The 18,289-nt window shown below is 42.7% G+C and overlaps 1 protein-coding gene across 1 annotated transcript; it reads left to right on the top strand.

Annotated features, from left to right (window-relative positions):
- Nucleotides 1-115: 115 nt before the first annotated feature.
- Nucleotides 116-16,349, top strand: TMEM169 (transmembrane protein 169). The gene is made up of 4 exons (XM_061459705.1): nucleotides 116-136; nucleotides 4,128-4,210; nucleotides 10,376-10,810; nucleotides 12,311-16,349. The coding sequence occupies exons 3-4, from the start codon at nucleotides 10,507-10,509 to the stop codon at nucleotides 12,931-12,933; spliced, it is 927 nt and encodes a 308-aa protein (XP_061315689.1). The 5' UTR covers nucleotides 116-136; nucleotides 4,128-4,210; nucleotides 10,376-10,506; the 3' UTR covers nucleotides 12,934-16,349.
- The last annotated feature ends 1,940 nt before the right edge of the window (nucleotides 16,350-18,289 follow it).

Below are 18,289 nucleotides of genomic sequence, written 5' to 3'. Positions count from 1 at the left end.
GTGACACGCGGCCCCGCCCGCCCCGGGTGCGCAGAGCACGGTGCTGCCTGAGAGGTGCTGGAGGTGCGCGGGGTTGTGGCAGCACGGATCGCCCTGCGGCACAGCATGGCGCGGTACGGAGCCCCGCGGGCGGCAGGTAAGGGGGCGGGAGGTGGGGCAATTATCCGCGGGTGGGTGGCAACCGGGTTTGTCCCTGCGGTGGAGGGACCGTCGTCCGAGCACCTGGGAGGGGTCGGTTCCTCCTGCTGCCTCGGGGTCGCCTCAGCCTGCTGGAGCCTCGAAGCAAACCCAGCTACCCCCCACCCCTGGTTTCGCCTACTGTACAGGGAGGGGTTCTGGTGTTTTTATGCACCGTTTCGGGTCACCTTCCGCCGCGACGCGGGAAGACACCGTGAAGAGCAGGGTAACGGAGCCCCAGCCAGGAGGAGACAGCGTAATGCTCTAAAAGTGTCGTAAATAGCAGAGAAAGCCGCTGGTGTTTCCTGTCAGGCAGCCGCGGACGGAGAATCCTGTTTCCAGGCGTGGGCTTTGTGAGGAAGAGGCTGTGAAGGCTGAGGTGGTGCCGTTTACTTGTCCCTAACATAGCCATTGTGTGCTGTCGTGCCTTTTGTTTGTTTTTCCCACTTAAAATCGCCCTCAATAAACTCAGTATTATTCAGTTGGCACAGAAGACAGACAACGTTATTTTCCTGTGTATCCCACAGTGAAGTGACAAAGCATCACTGTACATTGCAGGTGATTTTAACCAGCAGTGATGTGCCTTGGGGCGTGTGTGCATGTTCAGTATCTTTCCAGCCATCTCCTCTGTCCTTTTCAATAGAAGAGATGTTTGTAATTATATCTCAATTTTGTCCCGTTATTTTTGCCTTAGGGGAGATGGTTAATCTGAGAAGAGTGAGAAAGTTTGTTTGCTTGGTTGGTTTGGTTTTTATTTTGAAAGACGCATGAAACATGAAAATTATTGAATCGATTTTGTCTTTCTCATTTGTTAAACAAATTTATTTACTTTTCCCAAAACACGTCCTAAAGTTTAATACTGTAAATCAGAGGCAAATGTAAGATTTTCACCCTGGAGTTCAGTGGCTTTCAAAGGAAGCTGTATACTCTCCTTTTAAATGTAGGGAAGAGGATGGATGGAGAAATTGACAGTGTGTCCAGACTCATTCAGCAAAGGATGATAAGACAGGAATAGACTTCTGCATAGTGACTTAGGCCAGTGAGGCAACCATTAGACAAAGTTGCCTTCCAGGTGGCTTAATCTTTGCAGAATACCTTAATATTTTAAAGCATGGTATTACTTTCTGGAGGCAAAATGTGAAGTACTGTGGGTGACACTGCCACAGATCCCCATTAACTGTCTCTGGCTGTCCTACATATCTTAGGCTGTATCACAGTGATCATTAATTAATCCCAGGGAGAAGCACTTATCTGTGCTAGTGAACTAGGTCTTTATCTTCCAACCTGCCTGCCATCCCAACTGAGCTGCAGGTCACCAAGGGAAATCCAGTGGGCCTCTCTGCTCATATGACTTGCTTGATTTCAGTGTTCTTCTTAGAGAGCACTAGCAAATTACTTTTTCTTCCCTATCATAGTAGAATCATAGATAAGTTGTTTGTTTTTTTTTTAATTTCTCAGTAGCCATAGAAATGTCATAAGTAAGGGGCTGAACACATGAGTTAAGGTTCTGTGAGTGATGGGTGGGAGGAGAAAAGGGAAAGGCACAAAGACTGGAGAGCAAGGGACTGAGAAAAAAAGACATCCATACCTTGGCTTTCAGTGGACAGTAGCCCCTTCTGCTACAAAATCTGTGCAAAAAGAACAGGGCTGAGATAACCAAGGCTCACAGATGTTTTCAGCAAGGGAATGACTTCCTGTCATATAGGTTGCCTTTGAACCAAGGATTCAAAGTGTACCTTTGTGTGAATTGATTTTACTCCAGTGGTTGAAATTCAAAATTATTTAAGCTGAAAAGAAAAAAATCCTATTAACTAAAATCAGTTTAAATCATCTCCTATGTTTGTACTTTCTTATTTGCAAATGAACGTTTTCTTTTATTGGTAGCATTAAAACATGCTGTTCTGTCACTACACACAGCCACAGTGGTAAATTCAGTAAGTGGAAGGCTCTTCTTACATATTTATGTTATTCTACAAGCTCAATGTTCAAATTCTTAATTTTTATGTGTTAGGAAACTGTCCGATAAGGCAGCTGAATTATTTATTTATTTACTCAGTATGTGTCAGTTTGCATTTGGAAGAAAATAAATCTGCATTTAAAGCTTCAGAGTCTTAATTTTCATTTTTTTGAAGTTAAAAGCTCCCGATTTCCCTCTTCCTACCCCCGTTTGGTGTATCTATCTCTTAAAACATTAACCATTCAAAAATCAAAATGACATTGTGAAAAAGAATTCATCAATTTTTTTTTTTTTTTCCAGTTGTCAGCTCCTTTATATTTGTGGGACTAGCACATGTCATTCTTCAACATCTACTTTTTTATTTATAAAACGAAAAAGGGAAAAACTAAATTTCCTGGTTTAACAGCTCTCAGATTGTGTCTTGGCTTTGAATGAACTAGTTCAAGTTGTCATGATGAATAGGGAACTCTGCATTTTTAGAAAAAGCTGCTTTATGTCAAAAGCTGATTTTGTGCTTTGCCAGCCTATGGCTTAGCTGTTCATCTGATGACATATGCCAGTCCAGTATGCTGCCATGCTTTAAAAACCCTGGCAATGTAATATACCGCAGTAACTCCTTACAGCCCGTTGTTCTTCAGGGCGTCTACGCCCTGCCATAGCTTGTAATCCATGTTGGCAAGGGGAAGGTCAGAGTTGTTAAATACCAGCCTGATGTGAAAAAACAGATTGCTCCAAACAGGAGAGAAACTTCTGTGGGATCCAGACCGCAGCAGAGGTATCCCTGGAGCCAGCAGTCTCACAAGGTGAGAGTAGAAGAAGTTTAAGTAAAAGCATCTCAGTGCCAGAAATAACTCTTTCATGCCAGAGATGACTTATGACAGAGGGTTTCTGCTAGTTAGCCATCAGAAAGAAATTAGGCTTGCACTCCAGCCTCCTCTCCTTTCCCAGAACCCTACTCTTACAGATGCTTCAGTTTCGTATCTTTTTGATGGGATACCAAATTGCATAAAGTGTAACAACAGTAATTTCTCCCTGCCTCCCATATCTATTACAAGAAATGCCTGAATTGAGCCAAAACCAAATGAAAATGGGTGTGAGTATCTCTTTCCTTACCTTTCTGGACCTTTCTGTGGGATTATGCAGAAAGCCTCTTTGGAAATCCCTACTACTTTCACCTCCTGACTGTGCATTCTCTCCTGTGGCTGTTTTTCCTTTCATCATATCTCACCAGCATCTAAGTGCCTTTCTGTCTTGTGGCATCTGGTTTCTATATCAGAATGCCTCCTGGCCAGCCCCAGCTGATGGTCAAGGCTTTCTGGTTGGTTCATCTCTTCAGAGAATTCTCCTCTGGAAGGGTACTTTACTCTCAGTAGTTTCTTGGGGGATTTTAGTCTAAATAGGAGATAATTAGGATTTTCTAACCTTTCATTGTCATCCCTAGGAATTTCATTTCAGTGATTAGAAAAAAAGGTGCTACCGAAGGCAGACACCCCATTCAAAGCAGACTTTGTAGATGTTGAAGATGTAGAATATCAGCATCAAACAGGTTGAAACTGATATGTAGACAGGTCTTATTTATAATCATACACCCTGCTAATACTGTACTAATAAAACTGAAGCATTCACTTGTCTGCAATTGAAAGGGCTGTGTTTTTAATACCCTGGCATCATGGATCTGTGTCTGTACTTGTATCAGATCAAGAGTCCCCTGAGCCAACTAATTCCTGCTGCTGGAGAGACTGTCTAAATATCTTAGATTATATTTACTGTGCAATGCATTAAGCAATCTTGAATCACTCCCAGGGGAATCTTCTAGTTCTCTGTGCAGTTTGGCTCATGAGCAACTCCTGGGCTGCAGCCAGGTGTAAGTCTGAAAAAGCTCTGATCTGAAGCCCCCAAATATCTTGTCTAAATAAGAACCACAGGATGTTTTCCTTTTGAACCCTAACTATTCTATGATTTCATGATGTAATTTGGTGGTTGTATTTTTCAGATAATACTTTCCAGACTGGATTTACAATTGACTGTGTTTCCCATTGGGCTGCATGACTGCAACTTCTTGCTCTCTAGTTGCAGGTAATTCTGTGTGTGATCTCTTCTAATTTTGTTTGAGCAAATGATTGGGGTTTTTTTGATCTTGCCAGCACAGAGCAGGGCAGGAAAGGAGAGGAGAAAGAGATAGTCAGGGATCTTTTGAGTATCAAGGGATGGAAAAAGAGCCTGAAGTGCTAACACAGAGTCCTAGTTTTTAGGTATTGTAAAGGTCAGGCAAGAGTCCAGCTTGTATTAAAACATCCTGGTGAAAGCACTGCATGATTTCCTAAGAAGAGGAGAGAGAGGTCTTGCAATTCCTCCCTGAATTCACCTTCCTACCAGGTCTGTAGCTAGGACTGTGCTGTCTTGCATTAGTACAAGTGCTTCACACCCAGCACTGGTGCTTCATAGCTCTGCAGTCTTCAGCCATAGCAACTCCCAGTGTTTCTTACTTGTGTGTGTGTGTGTTTAGAAGGTGTTTTCTCTGTGTGTTTAGGTGTTTTCTCTGAGCTCTGAAAGGGGATGTGAGAGGCTCCAAACTCTGTTTTAATGTCCTATATGCTTGCTGTGTTACTGTCTTCTTGGCATCTACTTGGGTATAGACATTCTACTTGGATGCCTAGAGGAGGCACAACATAGGTTTGATGTGCACAGCAAGCCCCTAGTGCATCTTCCCATCGCATTTAATATCAGGCCTTCAAACTGAGGATGAATCAGGTATTATACCAATAAAAATAGATGCAACACTTGATTCCAGCTTAAGGGCGCTGCAGTGGAGGCAGAATGTTGTGCTTAAGTTGGTGGGACTGACTTCTTTTGGCTGTTCCTATTGTACAGTGTAATCCATCAGTGACCTGGTGGATGGGGATAGGAATTACAACAGGCACCTGCTATTTCAAGGTGCGGTGTGGCCTGCTTTGGCAAATGAAGAAGTGAGGGGTAAAGCAGGGCAACAGGGGAACATGCTGTCTCCACTTTATCATTGAGATCTTTTTCTTACAAGATACAGGGACTTCTGTTGATTTTATTCAAGATTCATATCTAAACCATTTGGTTTGCCTTGAAGATTTCAAACCAACCTCCATTTCCAAGTCATTTTCCTTTTAAAGCCTTGGTTCTCTTTAAAGGCTAATGTGGAAGTGCCATTCATTGACATTTTTAGCATAAATATATATATTTATGCTAATATAATGCTAATAATAAATACAAAGAAACAGATCTCATCCCCGTGAAGGCAGTGGGAAGCTTTGTGTCCTTTGTCTCAATTTCTCTTTTTTCTAGCAGTCTGGACAGAGGAGTGGGAAGGGGAAGGAGAGACAGCAGTTCAGGCTTCCACTCTAATAAAAGGTAGACCAGTACATTTTGAGGATTTTGAAAAAGTTTGTATGCAAAGAAAATCAGGCATTTAATTTAATATAAAATAGAAATGCACAGCTATTCTTGTATGCTGTTTTCCAGCCTTCAGTAATACTGATCTACACAGCAGTTACTATTCTGTGACATTTGGAAAAGTTACTTAACGGCAGAGGAAAATAAAAATAACTGATTCATAAACCCAGTGCTCTATAAAATGTCCTTGACTTTTAAAAAAATCCTCTGAAAATGTCATCCAGAAACAATTTAGTGATACTTGGAACACCTCTCTCCACTACTTTTTTTGGTTGTTGTTTTGGCTGTATTTGTAGATTATTGTCAGCAAGTGTTTGTGTGTCTCATGGAAAGACACAGGGAGAGCAAGGGGCTTGAGCCACCCAGCGTGGCACTGCGAGCCAGCGAGCCCTTAATCACACCCGAGTGAGTCTGCACCTGCAGCTTCAGTAATAGTCTGCCTGTGTTGGCCAACACAGGTAGGCCAGTGGGATAGGTCCAGAAGCTGCTCAGCACTGGCACTAATGCCACCTGCTGCCAGGCAAGAGCCCTGTGCTAGTTGATAAATCAGAAGGACTGTGCAAACGTGGGACTGTGCTGCTTGCCCCCTCCTCCCTTTGCTTTTAGTTTGAGTTTTTAGAACCCTCTGCTTCTTGGGGGATACATGGGGTGCAGTCTCCGTTAGCAAACACCCATGAAGTTTTTTGGTGGCATGAATCATCTTACTGCATTATCTCCTCTGTTCCAGTGCTCAGTGCCATCCTCTACTTTTGGCAGCCCAAAAAGTAGTCCTTGAGGTCTACTTCTGCTTGAGTGGACAGAGCATGGTCTTTTTTCTTGTCTCTCTGACAAATGAAAGTACTTTGAAGCTTGTGGATTAAGCAGGGAGGAAAAGACAGGGGCAATCTATGAGCTTTACTGTTTGCTTTCTCCTACCTTGCTGAGATAGCATAGGCAGATGTTTCTCTTTGTGCCTCTTGCTATTGTTATGCAGACACTTCATGAAAACTCACAGTGGGCACTGGTATGAGGAGTAGTTTTTCTCCCCCTCCTTAAACATTCTTTCCTCCAAGGGTAGCTGCATGGTGAACCTGATGAGGAAATTCGTCTGGCTGAAAATAGCATTTTATTTTCTTTTAAAATGCGAAAGCGTTATTTACAGTGAGGCAAATCACTGTCAAGCTTACCTCCAGCTGCACAGACCATAGGGAGGGGCTGTTCTTGCTTTCTAACACGTTATTCTTCACAGCTTTGAGGGTTTTTTTTGCTACATTCAAGTGGCTGAGTAATATAGTTTGAGCTATTTCACCATGAATAGAAGAGGAGACATACGTCCTCTGTTTCAGCAGGGTATGGTGAGGACATATACGTGAAAGATCATGTGGAGTCATTTAGGTATTGAGGTGTTGAGGGAGCCCTACTGTTTGGCCCTCCCCAAGCATAAGGTCTGAAGTAAATGTGCATTCTTACGTAGGTCTTGCCGCATGTTTGTAAGGTCTGGGGTTACATGTCCTGCATTAGACCAGTGCCTTTTTTTATAACATGATTGGTGACAGACAAATCTGTCCTAAACAGCTGGATGTGTCTGCTACCATCTATTTTCCATGTGTACAACCTGCCAGCGGATAACCCCATTAAAAATACTAGGGATTGGAAATAGTCCTTTGGGTAATAGGCATCTTTAGAAACATACACATCCCCATGCACAAAATCAGAGGTAGAGTTGGGTGCAGAAGGGATTGGGGATGGGGAGGCTACGGAGTAAAAGGAACAGGCAAAGGAAGATCTGTGGCTGGGGAGCTCTCTCTCAAGGTGTGTCTCTGGGGTGTATTTCCCCTTATCTCTTTCCCGTTCTGGGTAACTCACAATACTTCTAAAGCACAGGTTGGTTTTTTTTTCTGCAGATAACCCCTGCATCATGTGAGTGAAGACACTGCTAGTTCTTACATGTTGTACATTTTATATGACCATTAAAATAAGAATTGATGCTCCTCACTGCTTACTATCTATGTTTTTTGCTCACATGTCTGCTCTGAGCAGTCATAAAAAGGTTACTTGTGCTGTAGCAGGATTTAAGATCAAGGATTTTTTTTTAGCTTGTGGGAAGGCTCTTCCTTCCTGTCTGTATTCAAACCAGATAATTTCTCTTCTGTTAGCAGCAGGATCAGGCTGTGAAAACCAATGGGAAAAAACCTCCTCTGACCTAAATGGTGCAAGGCCAAACTTTTAGGCTCCTGTTTTGTGTGTCAAAGACTAATACTGTCATGGGAAGCATAAGCAGCAGTAGCTTTCCTTCATAGTAACAGAAGACTATGCTTCTAAAAATTCCTCTACAGAGTGTTTTTGCGGAGCCGCCTCCCCAGGGTTCTCCATCTGTTTTCACATGGATATTAATAACAAATTGTTTGGCTAATAAACTGCTCCCAGCTATATCTGAAATGTGACCATTTCTTTTCCTTCCCTCCTATGGACAGTTATTAGATTCCTGTCTGCCCCTGTGCTGCCAACATGGGAGACATCACTAGCATTAGGTGCACAGCAATTGCCATGTTTCAGCTCCACAGCAAAGCTTTTAAGGACTGAAGATCTCGGTGTATGTCCTAAAAGAGCTGGTGCTGTGGACAGCTGTGTGGTGGTGAGGGCTGGTCATGTTCTTATGGGACATAAAGAAAAGGAAGAGAGAAAAAATAAACTTTGTGTACACTACTGTGATTTCTGCAAGAGCCCATTTTTTGTTTGCATCTACAGAGAAAATATTCCCAGAAAAAATGGAACTGAGGCTTGAACCTGTCTGATTCACCAGCAACCCTGTGGGACGTGGGGCTGATGGTGTTATTTCTAAGTGCTGTGTTCAAGCCTGGACCAGGTGGCAGAGGATATTCCCAGCTGCTCCACTGGCAGAAACAGATGAGAAAAAAATAAACATCTACTGTGAAAGCAGGCTTAATATCAGGAGGAATCTTTTTGCTGTTTGAATCTGACTGCTCTCTAATACAAGCCAGAGGACTTTTCCACATTAATACCTCTTAGGGTGAAATATTGGTTACCCAACTGCTGGCAAGATACCCAGTCCAGATTTGGAAGTTTCCAGTTATGGACAGTTCTCCACAGCCCTCTGTGACGTATATCAAATGACACCTACCCACGTTGTTTAAACACCTACCTAACATCTGCCCTATATTTGTATCTTTCGGGTTTTTATCTTACTGCAGCCGCCTCTGCTGGATCAAAGGCATCTCCTTTGCCATGTTTTTGTTTCTGATGTGGACAGACTGGCATCAGATTTTACCTGCTTGTACTTAAACAGAATACTCTGGGCTCCTTCACTTCTTTATCTCAAGGGCTCTGACCCAGCCACAGCAACAGCGCTGCTTAGGGGCTTGTCCCCCCATTGCCCATTCCCGCTTCTCAGCTCAGGAGCAAGAGAAGACTGAAGTTCTTCCTTATATCTAACCTGAACTTCCCCTGTTTAAGTTTAAACCCATTGCCCCTTGAAAATGGGGGTTATATTTCCCTTTTCCCAGTCCTCAGGAACTTCACCTGACTGCCATGATTTTTCAAATATGATGGACAGTGTCTTAGCAACTTCATTCACCAGTTCCTTCAGGACCTGCAGTTGGATTTCAGAACAAACTACCAAAATCTTATATATGTGGGAAGACCAGGACCATACTGCCAAATCTAAAAACGCTCAACTTTTTTTCTAGCATCTGTTAAAAAATTTCCCCAGCACTGTGTAGGCTACAAATTATGATAACTGTGTTTCTTAGTTTCCTGTTAAAGAGATGACTCAGATACTAGGTAGAAGCTTAATTATTGGTCACATGCATTCTTTCAAATGTAAGTGTTCAACAGAGCTCTTCAGAGTTGTTAAAACATTATTCAGTGTATTCAAATTTGTACCTAAATACTTCTTGAATACACAGTCAGTTTCTTAGATCCTATGAAATTTGAGAGCCCATAATCCTGCTTTTTCCATGTTTATGGAGAAGGCTTTGTCTGCCTTGATGCATGGTTAATTATATGTCTTTTACTTACACAGCTTTCCCACAGATAACAGTGTCGCCTTATATTGCTGCTAATTTTGCTTGAATGAAGAGTACACACTGAGCCCTTATATTTGTCAAAATTATTTGTGAAGATTTGGGTTGTTTTCCCAGCACAATCAGAAAATTTTGCTGTGTTTTCTAATTCCACCTCCAGGGAAGTCATCCTTTGCTTTAAATTCACTGTATATGCTATATTTTTAAGGTTTGACAGCACTACATAATGCTAAATTGGCATGGTTTGAACCATCATTCATTTTGACATCATTTGGTTGCTTTTTGTAATGTCCTTGCAGTGGTCAAAAGACATTCAAAATGAGAAAGGCTAGCACTAATATAGCTGTTGTAATGGAGGGTGAGCTCAGTGTTCCTGCTGCAGTTGTTTCTCATCTAGGCAAGTCTTTTAAATCAGTCAACTTCTTTTTCATCTGTGGTTTCATTTCTTCATTCTCATGTATGTGGGCCAAACCATTGCCTTCTTTTTAGTTCCAGCATTGCAGGGGAATGTTAAATTCACCCAGTAAGCTGTGCTTGTTTAATCTCTTCTTATAAATGTTAATACTCTTTCCTTTTCCAGCTTTGGTTTGTTATGTTTAAAATTGGAACATGGGAATCAGGATTAGGTGATACTACAAAACACGTATCCATGTAATAAAATTGATGTTCAGGACAGTAATAAGGATCTTCAGATGACATTTAAACCAGTTGGAAGTAACCTTTTACAGGAAAATTCTGCCATTTTTTTCTACTTGATAACAAAAAGACACTGTTTCAGCCTTCTCTCTCATTTTAGGCTGGGAATGGAGTGCATAGGTTGGATGCCAGCAGTGGGACATCCTACCAAAACAAAGAACCCTTGGCACTGTTGTCTGATCAATGACTTCAAAGTGCAGGAGCTGTTAAATTGGAAACAAGTGCTGCAAAATGTCAAGTGAGGTGCTTGAAAGCAGCAGTGGGATGGAGGAGACCATGCAGAAAGAGAGCAAGTCTGGAAGCCAAAGTCCTCGCTGCGGCTCCATGAGAAGGGCTGTGGCAAGCACTGTCACTTTTGATGGGGAAGCCACTATGGACCGGAGGAAAAAGAAGAAGAAAGAGTCCCGTCCTGAGTCAATAATAGTGTATCGGTCAGAGAATGAGAACAAGGTGGAAGAAGAACAGGCAGATGAAGAAGGAGGGGAGAAGGGCTCTGAGGAAGGCTCCAAGTTCCTGGGTCAGTCCACGGCAGATGGTATGTATTCCTGGGAGCACCAACTTTTCTGTAAACTTTTTGATGCCAGCATGCACTAAGGTCAAATGAGAGTGATTGTGAGACCAAACCTCTTACCCCCAAGTCTGCAGGCAAGGACAGCTTAAGTTCATACATGAAAATGTTCTGAAATAAAAACCATCACAGGATGAGCTGGGTTGTCTCCTGCAGTTCATTGCAGAGGTTGGTTGTTGCTGCACTCTTAGTTTAAAATGCATGTGCTAATTGGAGTTGATCCAGAAAAATGCTGTAAGAGTGTGCTTTAAGCCAGTGATGCTGTGACCCCAGGCCCTCTCCACGCCTGAAACAACTGCCTGTTAAGTGAAAGGATGCAAGCAGATGGATTTAGTGGCTCTACCCATGATAGGGAGTTTTACTCATTACCTAGGATTTGCTGTTGCCTTCTGTTTGCATATTCTCAGCACAGCTTCCTCATTAAGAGTGATTATTTGCAAGGTCATTGTAGGGCATGTTGGAGCAACTTTCACTTCTGGTGTCTGTCCTGGATCCCCTGTAGGGAAGAAGTGTGGGAGGCAGGTCCTATGTCTAATCCTCTTGTGAAACAGCAGTGCAGGCTGAGAGGGGTGTAAATGTGAATACATACTCTGGATCCGTCAGCTGCACCAGACTCTCCCATGATCCTTGCCTCTATCCTCAGGACTTATCTGCTGCCTTCTTAATTTTGTGGGCCACTTCTAACTGCTCAACCTCCTTTTAGTAGCCTCTGAAGACCTCCTTCTGAGCTAGTCAGATTTAAGACCAAGAGGAAGCATATTTTAGCCCCATAAAAGAGTTTATGGCTAGTGCTACTGCAGGGACCATCCTAAACTAGTGTCACTTGGAAGCCAAGGCAGTCTGTGACTTTTAGCACACATCCCAACACTTACCTTTTTGGTATCTTTGTTGGTGCCTTAAAATGTAAATATAACTGTATGAGAATTTTTAAGTTTTTTCTAGACTTTGAAAATCATTTTGGATTGAGACACAATGCAGATGTAAAGTGAAAAATTAGCTATTCTATTACATAGCTATATACTATAGCTATATAATATAACTCCATGTGTGGATGTGCTTGTTCCAGAACAGGAGTTTTAATCATATTTATCTAATTCACCCCAAGTGTCCACACTGTTCAGTAATAAATGTATGAGGATACCAGAGAAAATAGGCATACCATTTTTGATTCATTCACTCTATCTCATCTCTTTCTCATATACTCCTGCAGTACTTTCCCTTCACACATTTTCCCTAGTGCAGATGCTGGAGTCTTCTCTCTTGTGGTTTCTGTATTCTGGAATTTTGTCTTCTCCCTCATTAGCTCTTCTTCCATTTTCTTCTATGATAATCTTCTCTATACTGCATTACTTCTTGCATTCCATCTTTTTAAAAACTATTACTCTCTGTGCATTATCTAATTGTCTTTGGGGTCGTTGGGGATTTACACAATAAATCTAATGTAGATGAGTTTATCTGTGTTTGTAGGTGTCTGGAACATGCCTTTAGACAGCCGATATGTGACCTTGACTGGAACAATCACCAGAGGAAAGAAGAAGGGTCAGATGGTGGACATCCATGTCACACTAACGGACAAAGAGCTGCAGGAACTCGCTAAGTCAAAGGAGCCTCCTAAAGAGGATGTACCTGAGAAGAAGAAGAAATGTGATGTTGGGCTAGACAGAGGACCCCACATCATCCTCTGGACCATCATTTGTCTCCCCATCATTTTTGTAGTGTCCTTTGTGGTTTCATTCTACTATGGAACCATTACATGGTATAACATCTTCTTGGTGTACAATGAAGAGAGGACCTTCTGGCACAAAATCACCTTTTGTCCCTTTCTGATCATCTTCTACCCAATTATAATTATGGTTGTGTCTTTTTCCCTAGGCCTGTACTCGGCTGTGGCCCAGGTAGCGTGGTCCTTTGGGTACTGGTGGCATGCTGTCAAGGATATGGAGAAGGGCTTCTGTGGCTGGCTCTGCAGCAAGCTGGGTTTGGAAGATTGTTCTCCATACAGCATTGTCGAGCTGCTAGATTCTGATAATATCTCAGGTAGTCTCTCTGGCAAGAGCTCTGCACAGGGGGTTGAGACCTCAGCAGTCTGAGCCTTTGTCCTGGCTGACTATTTTAGTCATATGTAAGTGGTTTTCATCTAAAAAACAACACACTGAATTTCTATATATATATATTTAAACACAAACTTAATGAAAAAAATAGTGGGCTGGGAGTGCTCTTTAAATGTCACAGAATACAAGTGTGCTAGTTTCACATGGTCTGGGTGGGGAGGTGCATGACTCTCCAAGGATTTGCCATCTGTTTTAGCTAATTACAACTTCTAGGAATGGTGAGGAAATCCAGGTCTGTGGTGCTCACGCTGTTTGTAGCACAGCAGAGAGACATGCTGAAAAACTCACTTCTGTAAAGTTAGACTTTCTTTTTCAGGAGTAGGACATAACAGTGACCCATTGACCCCGTGAAAAAAAGTCCATACTCAGGAGATGAACTTCAGGAGATAAGAACCCATTCAGAGGTGAAGGCTAAATTGCAGATCATGTGATGTTCCTACAGTTTTCCTAAAAATAGTCCTTTTCCAGTCCTTCCAACAAGTGCAGCAAACATTCCAGGTAGCTAACTGTTTAGATGCTGTCAGAGCACAAAAAGACCTGGTCTTTCTCTGAGAGAGGATAGCACAGCTTCCAAGAAAGGCACGTGAACTCTACACTGAAATGCACCCATCACATGATGGAAAGACTTGCTTTGTAATGTGGTGCATGGGGACTTGACGGGCCTGTCACCAAGCACCCCCAGGTGCACAAATAGGTGCTTAGGACACACCTACATTTGATTCTTGATAGGTGCACTGCTAGGGAAGAATAGGCTATGAGAGTTGTATGCAGGGTGCAGTGTCAACGGTTGCATTTATAGGGAAGAAACACCTGCTCTGAGGAAGCATAATCAGTTTCCATGTTACTGCAATGCAGGTGGCAGCACCTGTATTTAGGTAGGTGGGGTTAGAATCATAAAATCAGCTAGATTGGAAAAGACCTTTAAGATTATCAAGTCAAACCATTACCCCAGAACTGCCAAGACCACCACTAAACCATATCAAATGTTGAAGATGCTTGGGATGGGAAGGTCTCACTGAAACAGTTGTTCTCTTTTTGAAGTTGCTCTTATGAAAGAGCTGATGGACCTTCCCTTTCAGAACAGGGACATCTGTGAGCCCATGTCTGTTAGTGCCAGTGCAAACGCATTAGTGCCTCAGCTCTGGAAATCTGCATCCCCCACACACTTCCTGGGTAATTATGTGGAAGAGCAGTGGATTATACATCCTCCGCCCCTCTTGTCTCATTTTTATAATTGGTTTCCCTCCTTTGGGACTTTGCATGGTGTCTGAGTGGGCTCCCAGACCACACTGAGGTGGCCACCATAGACTGGAGAAATTTTAATTGTCTCTTTAAAAAGATGACTAGCAGAAAAGTTCATTTTCTGTTTGGGCCTTAGGAGGACTAGAAGAAAATGAGAGAGGTGTAATAGATTCTAATGGATACTGAATTACACATCTGAAACATGATTAATTTTCTGAGTGCTCCAGTTCAGCTGGTGCTGCTAAAAGGTCTGGTTCGGCCCCAACCCAGAGGAGCCCAACATTTGCATGTGTGTAGGTAGATCGTTCGTAGTGTGCAGTCAGGCTGCACAGTCATTCATATCTGTCCAGGTGTTTCACTTCCCCAGTCTCCCTACCAGAGGTGGAGCTGCTTTAGTTTTAGAATGGTAGAGAAACATTCAGAAGCTGGGTTTCACAGAAACTAATGTTTTGTGTTGTATTCCAAGGATGAGCTCAAGACTACACTCACTGACTGTCCTGGTTAGGACATTTGGGAACTGGTGATGTATAAACAAGTCTGCTGATCATCTAGGCCTGACACATAAATAAGTGAAGTCCCTGCTGCATCTTTGGTCTGTCCCCTTCCGGGAGATCCAGCGAAAGCAGGCTCTTAGCGCTGTCTCAAGAATTAGCAGTTTGAATAGTTACAGCCAATAGTGAATAGCTAAATATCAAAAGCAGGTTTGGCCCCACACTTTACTGGCAAAGCAGATGTGCTCCCTGGGGACGGGAACAGCCAGGCTGTGTTTGCTGCCTGCTGATACACAGCTTCCAGTTTTTACTGGCTAAATCTTTAAAGGCAATGACCAACTTTCAGAAAACCAAATCAAAACAAAACATAAAACCCCAATATAAAATAGACCCCAACTTAGTGGCAGGTAATTCAGTGGGGTTCAAAGAAGCTGACTTATGCCTGGGACCAGTTCAAGCAGTGAAATCCTTTTCACATGGCTGTTTCAATCAGGCTTGATATGCCTCTGAATTAATAGAGAAGCTGAGGATCAGTCATGCCTGTGCTAGCAGTTTGTAGTGACCCAGCACAGCCACTCTACTTCTTCCACATGAAAATCACAGGCTCTCACATGGCCAGAGGGTGGGAAGAAGTGATGCTTAACAAGCATTAATGGGAAGGCAGGCCTGTTGGCAAGTGTTCTCAGGCTTTGCCTAGAGGTACACTGCAGGCATGAAAGGACTGCATTGTGTATCTTGACCCCAACATGCAGCAAACAAGTGGGTTTGGGGAAAGGATGACTGGCAAATGTGCATTGCTGCAGAGGGAGAAAACCCAATTCAGCTGTCACTGCCAAAGAGCAGCTGTTCAAGGCTAGACGAAAGGCTGGGGTCAGAGCACAAAGAGTCTTCATCTTACAGAGGGCTTGAATGATAAATACTAGCTCATTACAGAATACAGCCATGTGAAATGTTGGCTGAGCTGCAGGATTTGCTTTTAGGATTGCAAACAGCCTGCCAGAGTGGAGACAAAACCAAATCTGTGCCTCTTACTGCTACGTAGACACAAAAGACTGTCAGAGAAGTCGTAGTACCCTCCCTCTGCCGTGGCAGCTACACTTCTGGGGTTGGAGGCCACCTTTTTGGGGATATACTGGAACAATCCATTGTGTGTCTTCTACTTCTTTACACTTAACCAAGCTTGCCTCTGCTCCTGATGATGTCAAGGTATTCTGACATTGATTTTGGTTGGGGCTAGTTTAAGCTTGGGGTTGGTTCTGGTGCTATTTGTAAAAGTTTTATTCCAGCTCTTCTCAAAACAACTCTGGATAGTTTTGTTTTCTCTCTTGCCCGTTATCCCCTGAAGTGGTTTGTCTGCTGCAAGATATATAATCATTATCAGTTGTTGTAATAGAAAAAAGCACAAGTTTTTGTCTTGTTCTGCCCTTGCTTTCAGAAACTCGCAAGTAATTTTTGCTTATGTGCCACTGTCAAACTGCAGGGAATTCCAGTTATTCTGATGTTGAGTATGTTCCTGGCTGTGCTCTAGTCTGGATGGTTTTGGGTTGTTTTTTTTTAATTAAAGGTAGTGTGTGTTTGCTGATTGTTATTTTTAATTGCATTCTCTTTTCCCATCCTTGCTGGCCTGGGTGGAGAATAAAGATGTACATGGCTTTAGAAGAATGTTTTCGTGCTTCTGCTTGATTTTGTGTTAAAAACAGTGCTGTGGGATGGACAGTCATCTCATACTGGTAATTGATTAAAAGTCATTAACTTTCAAGACCCACTTTAAAGTGTGGCTGAAATTGATCTCAGTTTTATTAACCTTTGCCTGTCCAGAGCTGCCATATCTCTTGGCTCTGGGTTATTCTTTCGTTTTACTTAAGAGAACACAAATGAAAGCTTTTTAATTTAATTTCACTCGTGAGTATCTGTTTGGCTTTAGCTCCAAGGATCTGTAGAGAGGGACACAGTTCTATATCAAAATAGGAAGTATATATTTAACTCTACAAATATGGTCTGTGTGTCTGTGACTTGGAGATGCTATTTACAGCTGTGCTGGGAAGATTTCTTATAACCTGTTAGTACTCCAGAGATGTCTCTGATGAGTCAAAGGAGAATCACTTTTAGAGTCCTCCAACTAGTAGTGCCATGTCCAGCACAACAGTTGGAAATACCAGCTGCTTACTGTGTGATGCCTGCTGCCAACATTGCCAAGGGAACAGGATTCCATGCATGGGACTTCCACCTCCAGTGGAGAACCTGGTGAAGGATACCCAACTTGCTGGTATGGCAGGGTGGGATGGAGGAAGTGGACCCAGAGAATTAGCTAATAAGCCTTTCCAGTCTCACCTTTGAGGTACAAGGTAATAATTTGATAAGATAATGGTTGGCAGTGGGAAAGACTGCTATTGAAGACCTTTGCATCAGGCAAAATACACCTGTATGATTGTATCAAGTATTTCACCAGCAGGCTAATTCTGCCTGCTGACTTACCCATTCCATTCAGTTTCTCCAAGAGCTGAAACAATGAACAGTGTGAACTGTGCTTCAGGCTAGTGCTTTAATTCTGAGGCTGGGATCCTGCAATTTGTCACTCTGAGATTAACAGCAGGGGCTGCTCTGTGGATCTGTGTGGCCAACCCCGTGGATGCCTTTTCGAAGCTGCAGCAATAGTTAAGAAAAGCCACTACAGTCTGCTCTTGCACACTGAAGCCTGCAATTATGCTAGCATTAAAGAGAAAAAAAAGGATGCACAAGCCCACATTCCTGCACTGTGATGGACACAATTTTGCTCAAAGCTTATGCAAGCCCCTTTTGACACAGGCAGTGAATTAATCTGTTGGACCAGTGCCATTCCTCCTTCCTTCTAAAGAGTTTTCAGTGTGGTATAAGACAGTGATATTAAGGCAGATTCATTTCTGAACAGATTAGTCCATCCAAATTTATTCCCTATATGGAAATGGGAACTCAGAGAAAGGTTGAAGCAAAAGTGGGGGCTAATCCACTTAGAAATGTAACTTTCCAATTAATTTGGCAAATTAGAAGGGACATCAAGTTTGCTTGCCTTCCCTACTAGAGGATAATTTCTCTTCTGACAGGCAACCATTTAAAGATAAGGGAGAGCCTGTGATTATGTGTTTGATTAGGGTAAACTGCCAGGGGGCTGAAAAAGCCCCTGGGCATCCTTTCACATAAACAGGTGTGATGTGACTGCATGTGAACAAGCAACCCAGAGAATGAGGAGTGAGGGGCTCTAATGGGTCCCCCTTAGTCACCCAGTTCCATTACTTTCAGTCTTCCTAATTTCTTATCATTAGCACAGTAGCTGAAGTCTGTCAAAATGCATTAAAATGAGGAGAACATCTGAGCCAGGCCAACAATAACATTTGCCCCTGTGTTAAAAAAATGCTCTTGCTTTTAGTGTGGTAAAACATAAAACCTTCCGCCAGAAATAGAGCAGTTAAAATCCATTGTGGCTTGCTTCCATTGAAATCAGGTATGCCATGGATGAATTTGACCTGGAGCCCTCTGAGATACAATGATGCTGCTCAAATGTGACCTCCCTGTCTTAGGGCTCCTTTTCCCAACCATTTCTTCCAGGTGGAAATTAAACTTCACGA

This window comes from Pezoporus flaviventris, unplaced genomic scaffold (assembly GCF_033815535.1).
Source record: "Pezoporus flaviventris isolate CSIRO_AGI_PZ_B2104156 unplaced genomic scaffold, CSIRO_AGI_Pfla_v1 ptg000001l, whole genome shotgun sequence".
Lineage (NCBI taxonomy): Eukaryota > Metazoa > Chordata > Aves > Psittaciformes > Psittacidae > Pezoporus > Pezoporus flaviventris.
This window is presented reverse-complemented; position numbering and strand designations above follow the sequence as displayed.